The sequence below is a fragment of the Vanessa cardui genome, chromosome 3 (genome assembly GCF_905220365.1).
Source record: "Vanessa cardui chromosome 3, ilVanCard2.1, whole genome shotgun sequence".
NCBI classification, from domain to species: Eukaryota; Metazoa; Arthropoda; class Insecta; order Lepidoptera; family Nymphalidae; genus Vanessa; species Vanessa cardui.
The window spans coordinates 9,390,306-9,412,202 of record NC_061125.1 but is presented as its reverse complement, the minus strand read 5'-3'; the positions used below and the strand labels follow the sequence as shown (position 1 = coordinate 9,412,202).

The 21,897-nt window shown below is 30.5% G+C and overlaps 1 protein-coding gene across 1 annotated transcript in view; it reads right to left on the bottom strand.

Annotated features, from left to right (window-relative positions):
- Nucleotides 1-3,487: 3,487 nt before the first annotated feature.
- Nucleotides 3,488-21,897, bottom strand: part of LOC124543788 (muscarinic acetylcholine receptor DM1) — a 108,684-nt gene continuing 90,274 nt past the window's right edge. Inside the window, exons 3-5 of the mRNA XM_047122093.1 lie at nt 10,108-10,216; nt 7,233-7,408; nt 3,488-7,000 (exon numbers count right to left, since the gene is read on the bottom strand). Of these exons, the coding sequence (XP_046978049.1) occupies nt 6,214-7,000; nt 7,233-7,408; nt 10,108-10,216 (1,072 nt within the window). The 3' untranslated portion in view covers nt 3,488-6,213. The remainder of the gene's footprint in view (nt 7,001-7,232; nt 7,409-10,107; nt 10,217-21,897) is intronic.

Below are 21,897 nucleotides of genomic sequence, written 5' to 3'. Positions count from 1 at the left end.
TATAAAGACTTATTAGAAAATGTCGCCCGAAGACGGATCTTTATATATTATTTGAATGTATGTACATGAGCTTGTCTTTAGCCATTTTATAAATTTAGAACAATTCAATATAAGTGACCGTTTATATTACAAATTATAGAGCAAAAATTTCTTGTTCACTTTACGCACAGATTAAACCAAAATAAGCCGTTTGTTTTAATGTATTGGAAAGGCAACATATATCGGTTACATTTGGCATAGCGGCGTGGAATTGATCCAAACATTTCATTGGCACATAAATTTGACATTCCCAAATTATATAACCATTATTACATACACATCATTTTTAGTTATAACAATATTGAATTCGATTTTAATAGTAAATTAGCAAAAATATGGATACGTATACAAACAATACTATTTTAATCCAATTTATACAAACTCAGTGACAGTAAAATCATTCAAATTATCAATCTTTATTTAATATTTAATTTAAAAGATCGAATAAACCATTTTGATTGAAATCGTTAACTTTTGAATATTATTGTATTGTTTGTATAAATTGGCTTCGTAATGTTAAATAAATTAATTATTTATAGTTTCTACAATAAACGACAACATCAAAAAAATATAATTTTACGCATTACAGAAATTAAATAAGAAACACATACTAACACATAGATAATTGTTCTTGTGTTGTTGTTGATTATTTTCAATATTACGAATACCATTATAATCTTGTACATGAGATAATTATATATTTATTATTACACAGATTTTTTGTAGATAGAAAAAAAATGACACATTTTTAAATGCGATAATGGCACAGGAAACTCTGGCACCAATTTTGGCACATAACAGAGTATCGTTTGAAAAATATTAACTATACATTAAATATAATTTAAAACGCTACAATTACGATATTTTTTGTTAATTAATAAAGTTCTCAGTTCATTTTATCCCTTGTTTTAATTTAAATAATTTAATTACGGATAATTTTTATAAAACTCGATTAATAATGGGTTTTACATTAAAATATACTGAAACCTTACAATTTATCTTAAAATGTTTATTTATAATCTAAATAAGATCGACCTGCGATTATATAACCTAAATAATATCGAAAGTAAATAACCGTTAATTTATTTTATGAACATTTCAAACTTCCAAATACACTTAGACACATTTTATTTACATAAAAACTAATTGATGGCACTAACATATATATTATAAAATAGTATATTGTAAATCGTTGATGTGTTTAATATAACGTTGAATAATTTATTTTCGGTTAATTCTAAAACATTGAGTGGATCGAGGAAAAACCAGCCTCAAAATTAAAAATAATTATATACCTTATATAAGCACACGTTCTAAGATCTATTTTTATACGAAATTAAACCCTTTTACAAAGCAATTTCACGCTCTCATAAACTAAGGGATAAAACTGAAATTCGGGTATAATATTACGCTCATTAACACACACAAAAATATGAATATAGAAAGTGTTAATTCTGTGACCATATTGATACACGTGAATATTTTTGGTTAAATTTAAATATGACATACCTATTTAAATATACAAGGGAATATTAGGTAAGAAAATTCAAACAATCACAGAAAATAATTCCATTGTTGGCTAGAATAAATAATATTTGGTTGTAATTAGTTCTTTAGCAGTATGAATAATTAAATATAAGCTGAACAATACTGAATACTTTTTACATAGAGCCTTTATATTACAGCAAATTATCTTCTCGTTGGACCAGCGATAACTAAAAATAAGAGACCAGTCTCGAGAAAAGAACCTGTTCTTTTTTTAATTCCTTCTTAATACTCATTGTAATATAACGACAAATTATTTCTCATCCCCTTCAATTTCAAAACAATCAGAAAAAATAATTATAACCGTGCCAAAAATTAAAGTATTTTTACAACAAACATATATTAATAATCTAAAGCCAAGGAAGCCTTCTTGTCGTTTTATAAATGTGTTAAAGAATTTATGTGTAAAAAATTATCTATATCTTTCATCCAAAAATATTATCTAATGTTAATTCAAAGTTGATTGATGTTTATTCAGTAACTATGTAATATTTCATACCCGATTTCAGTTATCATTATTTAATGATTTGAAGAAAAAAACATTCTTTTCCATTTATCAATTATTTAACCGTTGCAATATTATAAAATTTACTAAATGAAAATCAATATATAAAATTCAAACAATGATTTTGAGTCAAAAGTTCAAAATTTGGCAAATTATTTCGAAGTAAAATATATACAAGTAAATAACAATTATAATTGAACTTTATATAATGGAATGTGTTCACAGCCGGAATAAATAATATTATTATTTAATTAAAATAATCGAATAAAATATACATGGTAACAATTATTTTTATACTTGCTTCTCACTTTAACGGTAACCTGTTTTATGTTTAGGATTTGTATATTATAATCTATATTACAAACATTAAAATAAAATTAATATTTAAAATTCGTGAAGTCTGAAACTATTTACATATTACGCAGAAATAATGTGTACGATTTTGAAACGATACATTCTGAGGAAAATGGTTTATAATTAAATTAAATATTTAAAACTTTATGATTATTGCTTGCAGATTAAAAAAATCCACTAATTTATAACATACAATTAAATTACACAATCATTGCTTCAAAATCGTACACGTAGCGATGTTACGGCTTCGACGCCACAATTCCCAGATTAAACCGACCAAAAGCAGCCGTATTATACGAAACCAGATCGATATTCATTTAATTTATGGAGCTCATTATGTGAGTTAGAAATTGCTTTAATATCATTAACGGAAAAGTGTTTTATCGACCTTATGCCACTTATGATAGAGATCAAAATCCAATACCATTAATTCAGATTTGCTCACATAAATCGATGGAAAATGACAATCGGCCGTAACACCAATATACACTACACGATGTCTACGATGAATATTTTGAATAGTTAGATATTCACGAAAAATATAATTTAAATTATTTACTAGATATCTTAATGTGCGCATTGTTAATACGAATAGGATTTAGAATATACGATCAAAAGTTATCACAAATTAACAAAGAGGTTCGTTGACCTTAGACAAGAGATGTTTCTGAGATCGCTTTAGGTGAACTTTCATAAAATAAAATTCAATGCAGGCATTTTTTTTTTGTTATTTGATATTTGCTTTATAAGGCCAGTCTACACAATACGTCTATCTGTTGTTATAATGCTGAAATTATATCAATATGTTATCAGTCGTTGACGTTGTTTTATTTCATCTTATTTAGAAATAAACGTTCAACAAACTTTCATCAACTTTAAAGGCGTATACATGGAAATAAATGTAGCCTTATTAATAGCTTTTAGGGCAAATAAATTATAAATATGTAACTAAAATAAAAAAAAATAAAATTAAATTTAGAATGAATAACATTATTTGTAATAATTTTTGATCTTTTAAAAATGTAAATGCAAATGTTGAATTACGCATTTTTACGTTTATAAATGTGATTCGTAACCTCCTTTTAATTTTCATTGAATAAATATATAATTAAAACAAATAAATATGTCTACAAAATCCCCACCTCTCATATTTTAAAATACTATAAAGATTTTACCGTATTTTACCGTTTTGTTGTTAATTATATTTTATAAATATTCAATGAGTTTACATTTGGCATTTTCTGAATTACGCATCAGGCTCTAAGATATCCGTAAATGTTATAGTATGTAAACTTACTCTTAAATAAGAAGCAATCAGGAACTGACTTTAAACATTACGATATATGTTATTTTATTTAAAGGTGTGTAATAAAGATTCATTGACAATTTAAAACATACACTTTTCGAAATACGTGTTATATTTTTAATAAAATCATAACATAACTAAACAGCAACAAAAATAACGTCTATAGAATTATTAAAAATTATATTTAAAAAAAGAATGACTTGTTTTAACGAACGAAAGAGAAATCCGTTTGAGCAATTAGGTACCTATTGATTTAATATTTTCTTGTGACTTGTCCGTTAATTCTATAGGGTATCTAAAAAATAATTTACTTACAATACGATGACGTTTCGACGATGATATTTATTAATTATTAAAAAAGTAAAACGAACATAATATCACACTATTAAAATGCGTAATTCACCTTATTCGTATAAAACTTTTTAATCTTAACGTGTAAGGTAATTCGATATATTATATAACTACAAATAGAATATAATATTTCAATAAAATCTCATTGACAAAGGAACGTTTCACGACACTGATTTATACATTATTAAATTACATTTATGTATACACGTATTACATTATTATTAATCCACTATTATTTACGCGAATACAAATACTATATCTGGAATTAAATTTACTATTTACATATATCGTTTACTTAAATAAACACACACATTTAGAACGTTTTTTATTAATTTGAGTTTATATATTCTACTTACAATCATATAAATTCTAAAGTTATACGGTTTATAAGCTATGACTGAATACACATATTTGTCTATTGAAGATCATAACATGAAAAATACACATAAATTATGTAAAGGAAAAATGTATAATCGAATATAAAATGAAGTTGACTTCTAACACAAAATATTAGTACATTAACAATATATAAATATGGGTTAAAATTGTTTTGTTTTTTAATTTAATATTGCTAGTAAAAATGTGTGTTTTCAGTCATAGTTAGAGATTTAATAAATATAATTTACCCCTATTTTGTAATAGGTATTTATATCACAATAAATTATGCGAAAAACACTAACACGTCAGGTAACATTGAAATGAGTCCAAGAACTCCATGAAAAAGGCGTAATTAAAACTAGTGTCCACGAATTTTTTTTAGAAGTCGTTGTATGAAATCTAACTATAAGATAAAGCATTAGTTTTAAATTGTATACTACTCTTACCGATTGTATTCCAGAATAGTAACCATAGATATAGAAACCTCAAAGTCTATAAATCGCAAAGGATATTGAACTGTATGTAGCTCACTATAAAAACACATGTCGTTTAAAAATGTTTTTTGTTAGACATAAATACAACAACGATTTCGTTTAATTTACAAATCTTTTGGAGATATTTGTTCCAATATTGCTTAAATATCTATAATTATTATAAACATATTAATGTTTAAACATGTAGATTTTGATGAATCAAGGCTAAATTCTCTCTCGAATACTGTATGACAATATGTAATATCATCCTACACGACTTTCTTACATCGCATCACTAAAAACTTAATATACCGCACGTTGGTCTTTAAATAAAGCTTTATCGTTATTAATATAATTTTCGAAGTAAATAAAGCGTTATTGCAATAAAATTTATCAATGTTACACTGTAAACGTAAAATAAATAAGATATTCCAAGCACTAAATTCGTCGATTTTAACCCTACAAGCTCACACTTTACCAGAACACCATTAGAAAGGATTGACTAGAGAAATTACTTAAACCGAGACTAAGGACTACTACTGTAATTTACAACATCAGTTGCGATATTTCTACACTACACGCTACTCACTCTTATTCGGCAATAATTTTCCTAACCATTGGTTTAATTAAATATTGATCTTCTTATAACAGAAGATTAAAAAATGAAATCATTTTATATAGCAAAGGTATCCGAAGATACTAAAAAGCAACAAATTAATTTAAAAATGGACGGGACTTTAAACTCACTAAATAAATAAAAATGGATAGCTCTAAAATAATTCAGGATAATTTCAAAATATAGCAGATTTTATGATATTCGAAGAAATGCCTCGCTTACTTAGGTACATTCCATTTTAAGAGACTCAAAAGTGCAGAAACGGATACCAAGTTAAGTCGTTCGACACGCAAAGAAGCGATTTGGTTTGAAAATAGTCTTTTGCTGCACGAACCAAATGAAAGCTTGGATAAATTTAAGTGACGCAATTTTTCCTATTTTTAAACCCTAAGCGATTACGACAAAGTAAGAGTTATCCTAAAATAGTGAAGAAGTTGTCGAAATAAATATCAGATTTCATAATTCGTGAATTCTACACTCGTCTGGAATTAGTTGATTTTTCGGTAATTTTATTTTTTTATTTTAGTTGAATACCAAAATTGGGCAATTACTTATTTTGGTATCAAAAAGATTTATCACTCAGCATCAATATAATTATTTATTTTTTTCTAAATTTATATTAAAAAAATTATACAACATACCAGTTCTAATTATACACCCCTCTAGTCATAGCTTCTCTATTTCTGTTATGCCACTTACAAGTCAAAATTCTAACATACGTTCTTCTAAAAGTTGCATTGCATAGAGCATAGCAAACGGGATTTATAGTAGAGTTTATATAACACAGAGCATAGAAAAAGGACCAAAGTTCGTCAGGGATACACTTGGTGCATGCAGTTAGAGGTTTTAACAACACGAGGATATTATAAGGCGTCCATGTGATGATAAAAGAAAGAAGAATAGCGGAAAGCGTTTTCGCCGCTTTTGTTTCTTGTTTCTTCTCTTGAGTTTTCTTTTTCTTCGGTTGCTTAGAAGTTATACCTTTACCTGCCAACTGTTTAGGAATTATTTTGGCGTTCAAAGGTATTCGAACATCTTGTATGTGTGATGTTCTTCTAGTTAAGGCTGGATGGCCTGCAGGGTGTAAGTTAAGTTCAGAATCTCCTCTTGCAGGCGGTCGATAGTGTGTTCGCGTATTTGTGGGGGGTGATTCCTCCGTAATCATTTTAATACTAGGTCTGTCTGTGTCTGCATCAGGTAATCTGATTAAAATAGTGTAAACAGAATCAGCAGATGCAGACTTGGGTGCTGGTGAGGTAGAAGCGTTTATTCTAGTATTTGGGGGAAGAGACCGGCTGTCTCTTGCAGCCGGTATAGGAGCGGGAGGCTCAAAATTTCGTCGAAGAGGTGACGTGCCTCCATCTGCTACACTCGAACCTCCAGATCCACCACGCCCAGCATACGGATCCCTAATTACGTTGAGCGACGTACATCTGTGACAAAATGTTGTATATTAATTAGAGGATAAACAAGAAACGTAATTAGTTTAATGTTCAGAACCAAATTAAATGTAATGTCTTTGGGCATGATAATTAGTTTTCAGCAAGTAAGAAGTTAAATACCATAAAATAACAGTGAAAAATTACAAGATGATTATGATATTAATAAATCATAGAAATATAGATATATCCATTATTCTAAAAAGCTTACAGTCAGAGTCATTACCTCGAAACAGAACTCTGAAGTGGTGTTTCAACAGAAACTGGTGTCGCGTATCCAGGATCAGAAGGTTCTTCTTCAGGTTCCGTGTCTTCCAAATCTTCTCTACCCGAATGCCACCACGCAACACACCATTCAGTGACAGCCGCCCAACCACGCTTGGGCCGACGAGACGAAACAGTCTATAAGAATTATACTTACATTAATTTATTTGAAATAGTTAGCCGTATATTAATTATTAAATATTAAACCATCGTCTTAATCATAACGTTCTGTATAAAAGAAATAATGGTAATAATTTGAATGTATCAGAGAAGTACAGAGAAGAACTATTTGTTAAGGTTAATAAAACTTGGTAATATGCCAGAATAAGGTCCTTAAAATAAGTAGAGTGGAAATTTTGCTGGCGTCAAATCTATACAACTCTAGAAAAGGGACAAATGAAGGTACTTAGATACACACCTTGGCGATCAGATAACAAAACCAGTTGCCAACACGAACTGAGAAACGGAGGTTCAATCTTACTGCCATTTGCCTAACGTTCCGGGGGCATTTACAGTTGTTGGAATGTCGCCAAGTAAAATGGATACAAACACCAAAATATATCGCCGCATTTGAATTTGAGCCTAACGTCCTTATATTAAGAGTGACAGTAATCGCAAAGCGAATACTTGTGAAAAGATTTATAACATGGCTAAGCCTCGTACTGTATTTTATCTTGTAACCCTTTTTTACATCATTTCATAGCCGTAAAAGTTATATATAACATAAAAAGGAATTTGGAAAATCATTTTTAACTAAGTATTTGTATTAATAATTTCAATACGGTTACGGAATCATCACTAATATTTAAAAAAAAAACGTATCTTTATTAATCTAGATAGTATTTTTGTTAATATATTTTCAAATTTGGTGCACTTTTGAAATTTCTAATTTAGAATTGAAATCTGAATAATTTCAATTCATTATTTTCTGATAAACAGCATTTCTGACATTCGACTAATCTTGATATACGAAACTGTTTGCGTACGAACTCTAAAAATATTTACATAAATCTTTCACTGAAAACGAATGAAATTAATACTGAAAATATATAGACGATTTAAACGGCTCAAATCAAACTTCTGGTATTAAAAGCGTGAGTCCTATAAATTAAATTGAATTTATCGCATACAGGAGAAAGTTGCTGTCGAAACTTCCGCATTGGCAAATTGGAACCAGCTGTGCCAATGATGCAGTGTATACACGCCTCAGAACAAACGGTGTAGAAATGACATCAAAATTTAATACAATTTATAATCAAGAATATAATTTAATATAGTTTGCCTTAAGTATGTTTGCGTTGAATGGATTATCGGAAGAAATATAAGAATTATAATCAGATTTTAGGTAACATTCTGTTTTGTTTTGTTTTGTTTTATGTAACTTACGTGACATTTTTCAAGGAGTATAAATATTCAAATAATAACCTCCTTACATATTAAACACATTTTTATTAAAAGGCTAAGTATTATATTGTTAAAAACCTAATAAATTCATTGTGACTTATTAACAAATCATAGAAATATGTCATCGATGTTTTCTCTACACAAATTTTATAGATCAACATTGTACTAGATACAATTTGATGAATCTCGTATTTTTATCTATCTATCTAAAACATGCAACTCTTAATATAAAATATGTTAGGGAACGAACGAATAGACGATTAAAGGGACGTCTCGTCTTAAAAATTATTTAAATATCTGCTATAAGAAAGAGTCAAAATTATGACCTCTGCCAATTATTTTCAAAAAATATTTCAAACCGACGGTGGATTCAAGTTCTGATCCCTTGAATAAACAACGTTTGATTTTGTGTTTATTTAGTAGATTTATCAGTCTTATGTGAGAATTTGAATCTAGAAATTTTAAAATGTATATAAAATTATACCTTTATATAAAGAAGTTTCGATTAGCCCACTGAAAATCTTGGTGTTTTGTTGTATCTTGCTGGACTGTAATGTTAGTGTGCTTAGGCATATGATTTGTAACCTCTGGTGGTTTTTTTATTTGATACATCGTTTTGTTTAGTTTCGATGTTATTATTGTACAGTAATAACGAAACACATTCCTACACAGCTGTATCGTTACTGCCTCTGTATAGTCGCCAAATGCATGTAACCGCAACATCGAATTCAGGTAAACCAACTATTATCATTAGTCCACATTATATATCCAAACGTAACGTGTGATACATAATGTACGAATAAATATTACAATTTAATAGTAAAGTCGATTAAACGAGCGAAATCAAAAGGTCAAACAGTAGCAACCAATAACAATAAATTGACTCAGAATTATGAGCCATTAAGATGAAAACAGTGGAAAAGTTACATTCTCGTAAACGACGAATATCACCTGGAATTTAGACCGATGGAAAAATATTCTTCATTTTTATAGTCTCTTTATGTGTCGGGTTAGATGTCTTATAATGATTATAATGACCTTCTATTGAAAATTTACTAGACGGATACGATATTTTACATACACAGATGGATATAGTACTCGATTCTACAACAGTAATGCTATCTATTACAGTATACTAACACAGGCGGTAAGCATAAGTGGTAATACGTATTTAGTAGAATAGGATACTTTTTTAACATGCTTGATATTAATTGGTGGTGAAGAAATAATATTTAGTAAAATCGATGAAAATCTAGTTAAATTATAAATACTATTATAGACACCCACGTTAAATTAGTATTATATCCATACTCGATTTGTATTTTAACTCTGATTACGGTTTAGGTTAAATTATGACTGTAGTAATTTAAGTATTAAATATTATAATTAGATTATTAGAGTATACAATAAAATTATTTATAAACATGACATACCTGATGCTCCCTCCAACGCGTGTCGTGTAGCGCACCCCTGACGTGGTACACGGAATCAGCGTCACCAGACTCAGATCTCGCACGGCCGTCCACTTCTCGGGTCTCATCACTACACAAATAATTTCATTATTAATAAATGGTCTTCTCTATTACATGTACTTTGAACATACTGTATAATTTTCTTAAGAATTAGTTAAAGCATACCGAATCAATCAAATAGAGCCAGGCTAAGAATATTTTAACTATAGGTATATTTTGTTACTAAATACTATTTTCATTATGTAACATGTGGCAAGAGCAAAGGACCACCTGACAGTAAGTGGTCACTACCGCTCATAAACAATAGCACTGTAAAAAAATAACAACCATTCCCCATATTATCACACATCATGACACCAATGCGCCTTGGACCACACCAACCTTGGGAGCTAAAATGTTATGTCCCTTGTGCCCATAGTTATACTGGCTCATACAACCTTCATACTGGAACACAACAATACTAAGTATTGCTGTTTAGCGGTAGAATATCTGATGAGTTGTGGTACCTATTCATACGACCTTGCACAGAGCCCTACCACCAAGTAAATACCATTTATTAAAATTAAAACAGTAAATTTCCTCCACTGGTGACAGGAGAGCTGGTTCGTTTTTTGCCCAGAGGATCGGAATTGCGATTCAACGGAGAAATGCTGCTAGCATTCTTGCCACCATTCCACGCGGTCTAGATTTATACAGTAACTAGTTTTAGTTCATATTTGTATACATTTAAGCATTTAATGTTACTAAACAGTAAATAAATGACGTAAAATTGTTGCCGGCGTGTAAATGCAATGCAATGTATCACAATTATAAACGTAAATATTACTACACTCTAATGCAACCATAAGAGGACGAAAGTCAAATAAAAATAATTGGCAGCAAATTGACGCAATATCATTGATCGAGAGCTTGAACAATCTATCAATATGGATTTGAATCGAAATATGGGATTAATTTTGGAAGTTAAATGAAAGTGGCTATAAGTAGTAGTTAGTAGTATAAGTAAAGTATCGTTGTTTTATAAATCAAGCTGAGATGGTTCAGTGGTTAGAACGCGTGCATCTTAACCGATGATTGCGGGTGCAAACCCAGGCAAGCGCCACTGAGGTCTGAGGTATCTTCTGATCAAGTTGTATTAATTCAAATATAGTATAATTAAAATAAATTCTAACACTTGGAAGTTCAATTAAGATATAAATTACCCCATATTATTTTGAAAATCAATCGAAAGTAACTGTCAGTTAGATTCGTATATTTTCAAGACTTACAACACATAACTTACATTTCGGTAGAAAATTGTAACAAAAATAATAAATAATCGAACATAATATGAGTCGAGATGGCCCAGTGGTTAGAACGCGTGCATCTTAACCGATGCTTGCGGATTCAAACCCAGACAAGCACCGCTGATTCATGTGCTTAATTTGTCTTTATAATTCCTCTAGTAATCGGCGGTGAAGGAAAACATCGTGAGTAAACCTGCATGTGGCTAATTTCATCGAAATTCTGGCACATGTCCATTCCACCTACCCGCATTGGAACAGCGTGGTAGAATATGTTACAAATCTTCTCCTGATTGGAAGAGGAGGCCTAATCCCAGCAATGGGAAACTTACAGGCTGTTACTTTACTTTTTACTTTACTTTTATAAATCAAGATATATATTTTATTGACGAATCGCATGAAATACGTAAATCTAAGGTTTGTCCATCTTTTTTCCTACTTCCATTGAAATAGGCTACGATACAATACTCAATCAGGCTTTACAAAATAAACTGCAAATTCTGCAAAGGTTATATTTTTTATACTAAAAATGGGTACGCCTTCCAATGCGCGCTCTTTTTACTAAAAAATTTGTTTCCATCCTTAGAGGTAGAATTATTCTTTTACATGTTACCGACTTGTTTAGTATAGTCATTAAAATTTCATAAATAAAATCAATTTTAAAACAGACGCATAACGAATAACTGATCTCACTCTCGCTCTTAGGGGTTACTTTTTCACTATAACCAATTTGGAGGTCATAATCAGCGAGTTAGAAAAGTACATAAAAAAGTAACGATTCTTCAAAATGCTCCTTAAATTTTATTTTTATCTATAATATAAAATAACGAATCTTCAAAATGTTTCTCCAATTTAATTTTATCTATAATATTAATAACAATATGTTCCATTTATCTATATAGAAAATTATCGGCTTACTTCGATTCAACAACAAAACTTCGATTATTGAATCGTCATTGTCTTAAAATTAATTATCTTTTCGTTTTGTGAGATGTCAGCACGGAGTTGTCTACGTTTTTCTTTTCATTTCTAAATAGATGCTTTGTTCTCCATGTGCTCTATCCTGTTTATTTCTTTTATGTTTTATAGTAAATTCTAAATTTAAAGCTCATGCCAAATCATACCATAAATCATACCATAAAGTTACAATTTATTAAATCTCAAAATGTTAAATAAAATGTAACTTACTTAGGATAATCATTGAAATACATCTGCTATGTATTGATCATAAATAATTAGTAATTTCCTTACCAGACCAACCGTCAACAGCCTACCCGACTGATTTTTGTTATTTATAAAATAATTTTAATAAACATTAATTTCATTACTTAACCTTATTCGGCTTAGGCATTCTTGCCACCATTCCGCGCGGTCAAGATTTATACAGTAACTGTTTTCAACTTACATTAGTAAATATTTAAGGAATAAATGTTAACAATTCTTATGTAAATAATATATATATTCAAACAAAAAAATGAATAAATATCGATCGATGGATTTAAATATCAACCCCTCCCAAATTCGCTCGGATAGAATAAGGTAATAAATATTTTATATTGAAAGACCACCATATCGAAAGTATAAGAAATATTTCACACCTCACAATTTATTAATTACAATCGGATAAACAGTTTGGGTACGCATAGAGGATCAACATACAGACATTTATTTATTATTTATTAGGAATAAAACAAATTATATTTATAACTCATATATAAGGGCTTGAGCTGATATGACCCAGTAGTTAGAACGCGTGCATCTTAATCGATGATTTCGGGTTCAAGCCCAGGCAAGCACCATATCAAAAGAAAATATCGTGAGGAAACCTGCATGTGTCTAATTTCATCGAAATTCTGCCAGATGTGCATTCCACCAACCCGCATTGGAACAGCGTGGTGGAATATGTTCCAAACCCTCTCCTTAATTAAGGGGAGGCCTTAGCCCAGCAGTGGGTAATTCACAGGCTGTTACTTTACTTTACTATATAAGGGCTTCGATTCAAAAACACAACAGATTTGGTATAAATTAAAAAAAAAAACCATAATAAGTGTTAATATTATATTGAATGGTGTGAATATGATTTTAGTTATTGCTTCATATGAGTTCGTACAGGGCCACTTACACAGTCAAAAATAATCTGCTAATTCGCCAACCCTTGCGTTGCATACTTTTTTTGAGCACATAATTTTGCTATGGATACTGGCTCGGCAAACACACAGAAATCTGTTGAGTCTATTGGAATAACAATTACAATTTTTCTTTTGACTAATAATTACGTTATTGAAATTTTCTGGGACACGCACATAATATTCTGTTGATTCGTAATTAATGTGAGTGTTAAATATTTTACTTTACCTAATAATTCGTTTTAGAAATCGGCTGGACACATACCAATTAAAATGTGTCAGATTATATTGTATTCGTCCATCTCAAACCCATGACATTCAGATATTTAACTAAATTCAAACTAACGAAGACGTTGTAAGCAACTTATAACTATATATGCATGTACGTGTATGTGTATATATCCTATTTTGGTTTCACACATACGCATAAGGTAGGGGTTAATCAAAAGCACATAAGGCGAGATGAATAGACGGAGCAGAAGTTGGCATTACGCCAGAGTGCATGCGATTTTTAACGCGGACTAAAACAAAAGAGATAGCGATTTATATAAATAAAAATTCAATAATCAAAATTTATTTTCATTTAGATTTCAGTCATTTAAAATAATAAATTTTAAGACAATTATTATACTTGTATTTGTTATCAGTATCAGATGGCAATTGCAAGTTATCCTTAAAATGTGAAATGAAAAATGAAGAAGGAATATTTTAAATATGAAATGAAATATCAAAAACAAATGAATATACTTTTAATCCATCATGTTTTGTGTTTAAGCATTTATTTAATAAATGTATGTAACCGATGATGAACAAACACAACAATTAAGTCTCTCAAACAAGATTTTCTTTTTCTTTGGTATGGGTTGGTGGACGAGCATATGGGGCCACCTGATGTTAAGTGGTCACCATCACCCATAGACAATGAAGCTGTAAGAAATATCAACTATTCCTTACATCGTCAATGTACCACCAACCTTGGGGACTAAGATGTTATGTCCCTTGTGCCTGTAGTTACATTGGCTCACTCACCCTTCAAACCAGAACACAACAATACTTAGTACTGTTATTTTTCGTTTTAACAATATTCGTATTGGATGTACAGTTCTTTTTTTTATACATATTTTTGTTCTGTTATACTAAATCGCTTATAACTTAAAATGTTAGACAACGACTTCCATTCTCCAAGTGGAAATTGGTCGCTTCCAAATCGTCTCTAGATTAGTCTTGCGCTGGATACATTTAAATTGCATTGTGTTTTGTTTACCCGTCCTTTTCTTTCGCCCTATGTTCTATATTTTCTGTCTTTATCATTTTTACTCTTGCTATTTCCTTTATCGTAAAATAAGACCTATGGAAATCATCACAACACTTACGGAAATTTTGTGACTAATTAATTCCCCCATTGAATTAATCCGTTCATCGTATTCATACACAACCACAACAACAGCCTGTAAATTCCCAGTGCTGGGCTAAAGGCCTTCTCTCCCTTTGAGGAGAAGGGTTGGAACATATTCCACAAGGCTGTTCCAATGCGGGTTGGTGGAATACAAATGTGGCAGAATTTCTATGAAATTTGTCACATGCAATTTTCCTAACGATGTTTTCCTTCACCGCTGAGCACGAGATGAATGATAAAGACAAATTAAGCACATGAATCAGCGGGGCTTGCCTGGGTTTGAACCCGCAATAATCGGTTAAGATGCACGCGTTCTAACCACTGGGCGATTCTCGACTCCGTATTCATATTAAGGACAGAAATAGGTTTTCAGTGTGTAGAATTTTCAGTCGATTTGAGTGCTTGCTGCATTGAAACGTGAAAACAAACCATACAATTGACGAAATAGACTTCCAAATTTAAGATATTGTAAAGAATTAAATGGAGATTGAATCATAAAATTTGCAAATCAGAATATTAGAACTGAATCGAAAAATGAACCAGTTACTTTAATTAAAAAAACTTGATTAAAAAAATGTATTAAATTAAAGTTCCTACTCGATATATAAATGCTTAATGATTTTGGTTTTTATTTTATCTACGATTAATGAGCAAATTGGCTATCTAGATGTGACCCTTTGAAGATAGCTAATATCCATACACTAATCATTATTCTAGACAATCCACTGCATACATCGTCAACAATAGGATCCAAGCTTATCTCTTGTGCCGGTAATTACTAACTCACTCAAAGTCAAAAGACAGGCATATAAGGTATTACCGGTAATTAATTGGCTTGTGAGTGATAGCATACTGAGATGGCCTAGCGGGTTAAATCTATGATCTTAATCGAAGTATCTACCTACATACTAAAAATAACAAAATTTTCATGTAATCACTCATTGCTCCACTTAGTCTGTCTTAATGAAACAAAAATATATTTAATTTTGTGTAAGAAAGAGAAAAATAACATCTCGAGAGAATATGTTGGATTGCTATCTGCAAATCTGTATAATCTAGGTTACATTGAGGAAACAGCGCGGTGAAATAAGCTCCTAAACTCTTCGTCAGAAGAGTCTACTTTACGTTATTCGACCCCAACAAGCATCTAGTTCACCCTAGACTGATGATAAGCCCCACTTACGATCACCGGTCATGATTTCAAGATGACTAAAACTTAGTCATAAAATTAACATCCTTATAACTTTGGCAAGGAGCTAACAAACTTTGAGAACCATTAAATTCTATCTTATCTTCTAACTACTCTACAACTAATCTAAAGTCTGGGATTTATGTTTCTACTTAGTTTATAAGGTAATTAGTGTACATTAATTATCTTGTACGAACAAAAACAACTTAGCATATTCTTTATGCTGTAGGAAATTATTTTGCATGTATCATATTACACGCTATTGGTTGTCTCTCCTGTATGACTGCATTTGATGGAACTGTTTGGAACTATTTTTTATTATTATTAAATATTTAAAATGTATGGGAAAGTTTTAAGTGATTTGTAGTATTTCAGTTACTTTTTACCTTAAGAAATTTTGATCTTTGTAAGAAACATTATCAAATATTTATGGCCAATGATAATATACTTAAATGGCGCACACAATTTTAGATAATAATCTAGATCAAATTTACGTGTATCAGCTTTATGCAATCTCTTTGATCATTATTATAACGCGTGATTTAAATAATACTTCTTGCAGATAAACAGCCCCGGGCTTTGGGGAAAATTTAAGAATAAAAAAGCTAACTTTTTTGTTAGCAAACGGGAACGCCTGTCTACCGTGTCGCTTAATAAAAAGCTTAGATGCAGTCTGAAATGAAAAGCGTTTGCCTGTATAAAGAATATTCACACTTCTCTTGAAAATTTTACAAATCACATTTGTCAGGAAATAAAAATACCAGACACGAGTTCTATTCAACATCTACGATATCAAAGGCACGTTATTGGAAAATCTTCTTATTTTGCATAGTTTTGTTAATGCTGTTCTCCACTCAATGGAACAGTCCAGTAGTTAAACCATAAAGCCTTTACACATTTAGCTTATACGCCTGCGATAAGCACAGTACCCACGGACAAATTGGCAATGAAATATCAGTTTATATAATTAATCTTGTTGATTATAAAACTAAACCGATAATATCTGTACCTACTATAATAATACGGAACAAAGAAAGTGCTTTTAAGCCGATGCTCTAATTTCTTATTAAAAGTAACATCGTGAGTATCTGAACAGCTATTTTACGAATGTGTATACCTCATTTTATTTTTTAAACATTTTGGAATTATGCACTTTCTCTCTCATTAATAAGATTGAAATTCGCAGGACTACGTGCAGAAAAACCATTCTTATATTAGACCTCCATTCAAAATTACGACAATCAAAACTCAACTCAAAGACTTAGTCTGAAAGAACGATAACAGCTTGACTCACCGAAGCATTTATGGTTCTTTAGTCAATGCAACAGATAGAAATCCACGAGAGTGCTTACTGCGTCTCAGATGGTTTATACGGTCTTAAGAGTTTTCGGCATCAGGCAATTTGATGCTGTATGCTTAACTAGTTAAAGTCTATTTTGAGTTGTCTAGTTGATTTATCCGTCCTTTTGTGCTGTGAAGCGGTGTTTTTTCAAGGTGGATGAAACCGTTTTTCGGAGTCGGTATGTATGTTTTTACTTCACTGTTTTGCGCTTTTGTTGAAAATATTGTTTTATGTGTTTTTCGTTAGTTCTCAAAACTAGTTTTTAATTATAAAAAAACAACATTTTATCATTTTCCACATTTCATATACCTAAATCACACCAGTAATAATGGGAAACTTTTCTTACTTGGATAATTATATTATTATTCTTCAAAAATCGCTTACATTATGATTAAAATCAAACTAAATACAAGGACCATTCTTACGTGGTGGAAAGTGAGTGGGAATTGCTTTAAGGTTAAATTAATAAGTGTCTACTCCATTAGCACTATACACGAACAAGACAAAATACAGAATCTAAGAAGAGCTGTTTATTGAATAAAAACACCCAATTTTATTAGGTTTCTGAAAGACGTACAAATTTTATTTACATTTTTATTTCTCTTATGTCGCAACAAGATTTTTTAAAGTACTTAATAATAAGTTTTCGATTTAATCCCTGTTGTAAAGAAATTCAATTAAATATAGATTGTAGATTTCCTTAATTCACATAAATTCTGACTACAGATTTAGAGGAAATGTTTTAAAAATTCACTTCCAAGATATTTCAGGCACATGAATAACCTGTGCTAACGTATAACCGTTTGTTAATATAATATATAATATAGCAGAATACTGTTTTTAACGATTAAGGGTATTTATTGATCATATACATAACAACCACATTTACAGGCTTGAAGTAAACATAAACAAAATTTAAATTACAATATGTAATGTTAATTAGTATTAAACAAAATTTAATAACACTAGTTTATCATTGACTTGAAAGCAAAAACTGCGCCATTTATTTTTAATATTTAAATTAACTTAAAAATCTTTCTAAACGAGCAAAAGGAGAATTTTAATAAGGCAAACTTCAGACAAGTACGTTTAATTGCTATATTTATGTGTTGTTTGCGTAAAAATCTTCATACAAAAAAAAACCGGCTTGTTTTTCGCGAGGAACACCGTGATGTCAGATTATATCGTCCATTCTGACAGGACAATTTACATTTATTTCTGTTTGGATATTTTAGCCCAAAACATTGTAAAGCCCGTTTTTATTTTATCTGCACTATTTGTTACGTCTTTTTGTCAGGATCGACTATTTAAACCATATTTCGTTAAAAAGATTAATGGGACTATTTTGCTAAATTTGAAAAAGGCCATAGGTTTACAGAATATCTTCAAAAACAATATGTTCAATATAAACCTAAATTCAGAATCAGAAGGCAATGTCAGGTGAGTTAAACTGCCCCAATGGTCGTTGATGAGTTTTGCCAAAGCTGACCGTTCAATTTAAAAGACTCATAAATAAATGTTCTTTAGAAGAATTTTAACCCATTTTTGGTACAAACATCATCCAAGGCAAGGTAAGGTAATCAAATTACGAATTAAGATGTAATGTATGCAGATTTTTTCCAACGTTCTTGACTTACTTCATAAAACCTTGTTTACTACGAGAATACATCTAACTGTATTAAATATGCAAGTTGTTCAAGCCAGTAATTTATGTGATAATCTAATAAACCAAGGCTTAATGTATAGAACGTGGATCTCAAGCGAAGCAAGGATGCAAATGCATCCCTGAAATTCCTCGCGTTCTATTTGTGTTGTTAATGTCTCTGATGCTAATTTGTGTATTACAGTATTGTATTTGACGAAGTTCTACCAAACTTATCTGCTAATCTACAGTTTACCGAAGTTTCTATCGCCTTGCACCAATACTTAGTATGGTTGTATTCCGATTTGATGTATGTACCCAAGGTTGGTGAGATATTTTAAATGTCGATATCTGCGGGTGATAGTGAACAGTTCCCAATTTGTTATAGTCATATTTTAATTGCAATTTAAAAAACCGTGTATGGACCTCCAAAGTGTCTTTTAAAATATATAAGCGGTAGATGGTAATTTATAAGAATATCCTTTCCCTATTGAAGGATTACAGTATGCATTTATGTACAAACATTTAAATTCACCGTGGCACTATTTTCGTCAAAGTACTGAGCACAAAATCAATCCTCTTTACAATTCACCGTACCTCGTCGTGACTATTCGCCGCGGTTTTATTTTCTTCCGCAATTGTATTTTACTCCAATCATTCACTCGGTCCGCTCTCATTGGGGGTTTAGTTCTTAATCAAGAAGTACAGCTAACTAATTGACAAGTTTAAAACTAACTATGTGGAAGGAACTTAAATTTTAAAACAGAGAGACGAAAATGAAACGAACTAAGGAATTGTGCTACGAATCACTATTCTACCGAGTTTAACAATGGGGCTTTATTAGTGTCCAATCCTCTAATATGAGTTTGCAAACTCAACAATCAATATAGATTGCGGACAAAATTTTACAAGCCTTAAGAATTTCAGTTGGAAACTGTACTTGGCAGTTCAGATCTACTGATTTTAATGAGTTTACAATGTAGATAAAAAACTGGTTAAATACGAAGATAATGGTGACTTGAAGCGGTGTTTGAATTATTTGGTAATAAGTTATGATATATAATATTTTTGGAATAATTGAATTTTTTTAGTAATCTTGATTAAAATAATACTACGAAAACTTGTTAGGTACAGCTGTTATATAGTTACTTAGTCATTTAGTATAATTGAAAGAGGTGAACAATTTTTCTTATGAAATATGTATGTCGACCGCCTGATAAGTGGTCAGCATTGCACATTCATTTTCATACATCACAATTTCTTACATACCCAATGCCTGTAGTTATACTGACTCATTCGCCCTTCAAACCGGAACACAACAATATTAGTATTGCTATCTGCTAGGCGGTAAAATTTATCATGAGTGGATGGGGTATACCCAAACTGGCTTGCACAAAACCTTACCAGAAAGTAACATTTTATGGCCAGTAAACCTGCTGATGCTTCTTTAATGTTTTAATACCGTTGTTTATCAAGTAACACTTAACCGCACATTTCACGTTCACATCCGAGCAAGCACTGAGTTTTCATACGCTTAATTCCTCCGCATCATTTATTCATCTCGTTTTGAGCACTAAAGAAAAATTTTTGAAGAAACTTGTAAGTGCTTAATGAAAATCACATGTCTAGTTACTGCTAAGCCAGGTAAAAAGATAAAAGATTTAAAAATATGTAACAACAACAACAGCATTTTAATTTCATACTGCTAGGCTAAGGCCTCTTCTCCCTTTGAAGAGAAGCTTTTGGAACCATTCTACCACGCTGTTCCAATGCGGGTTAGTGGAATACACGCGAGGCAGAATTTTTATGAAATTAGACACATGCACGCTTCCTCACGATGTTTTCCTTCAGCGTCGAGAAGGAGATGAATTATAAACACGAATTAAGCACATGAATATTCAGTGGTGCTTACCTGGGTTTGAACCTGCAATCATCGATTAAGATGCACGCGTTCTAACCGCTGGGCCATCTCGCCGTCAAAATATGTAAATTCATTCTTATTAGTATGTACTTAAATGAGAAAAATGTTTACTAAATATTTTGAAATTATTATGGTACCGTACAATTTTAAGTACCGTTAGAATATAATCTATTTCGTTAGACTGTCATCTATCGAAATGTATTTGTGTTACTATTTATGATTTAACAATTTTTTCAATGCATTACAAAAGTGTTGCAGTTAACTTCACTCAAAATTTAAAAAAAATCTATTCTACGAATCGATTGTTTTAAAAGTTTTTAATTTTGAAATTTGTACGTATTTTCGTAAGATGAATCTTGCAAGCAGTATAAAATCTCGAGAGATATGTAATAATTTAAGGTTATTTGTATTTTATAATTTTGCGGTAATATTTATTTTATAATACTGTTACAAAAATGTTAAAAATCTTCAGAGCCTTTTCATATTACAGAAAATATCTATATTTTGCACAACGATACTATTTCCCAACTAATTTCCATGTTAAATAATGTTTTTTAAACAATACATTAGTAATTATTTAAACAATTGAATTACATATTACTTTAACTTTAGATATTTATTACGATATACTAAGTCATGTAAGTCACAAATATAATAATTGTATATTAATGTAACGAGACCTCAAACGTCTACCAATTTGGATTAATGACAAGACGATAATTAAAAAAAAAAAACAAAACTTCAAAAAAGCAAACAGAGATTCGTTACACAATACAATACAGATTTGGTTGATTACTAAAAATAATAACATAGAGAAATAAACTAAATGCTAAATAAGTGTTTTAAAATGAA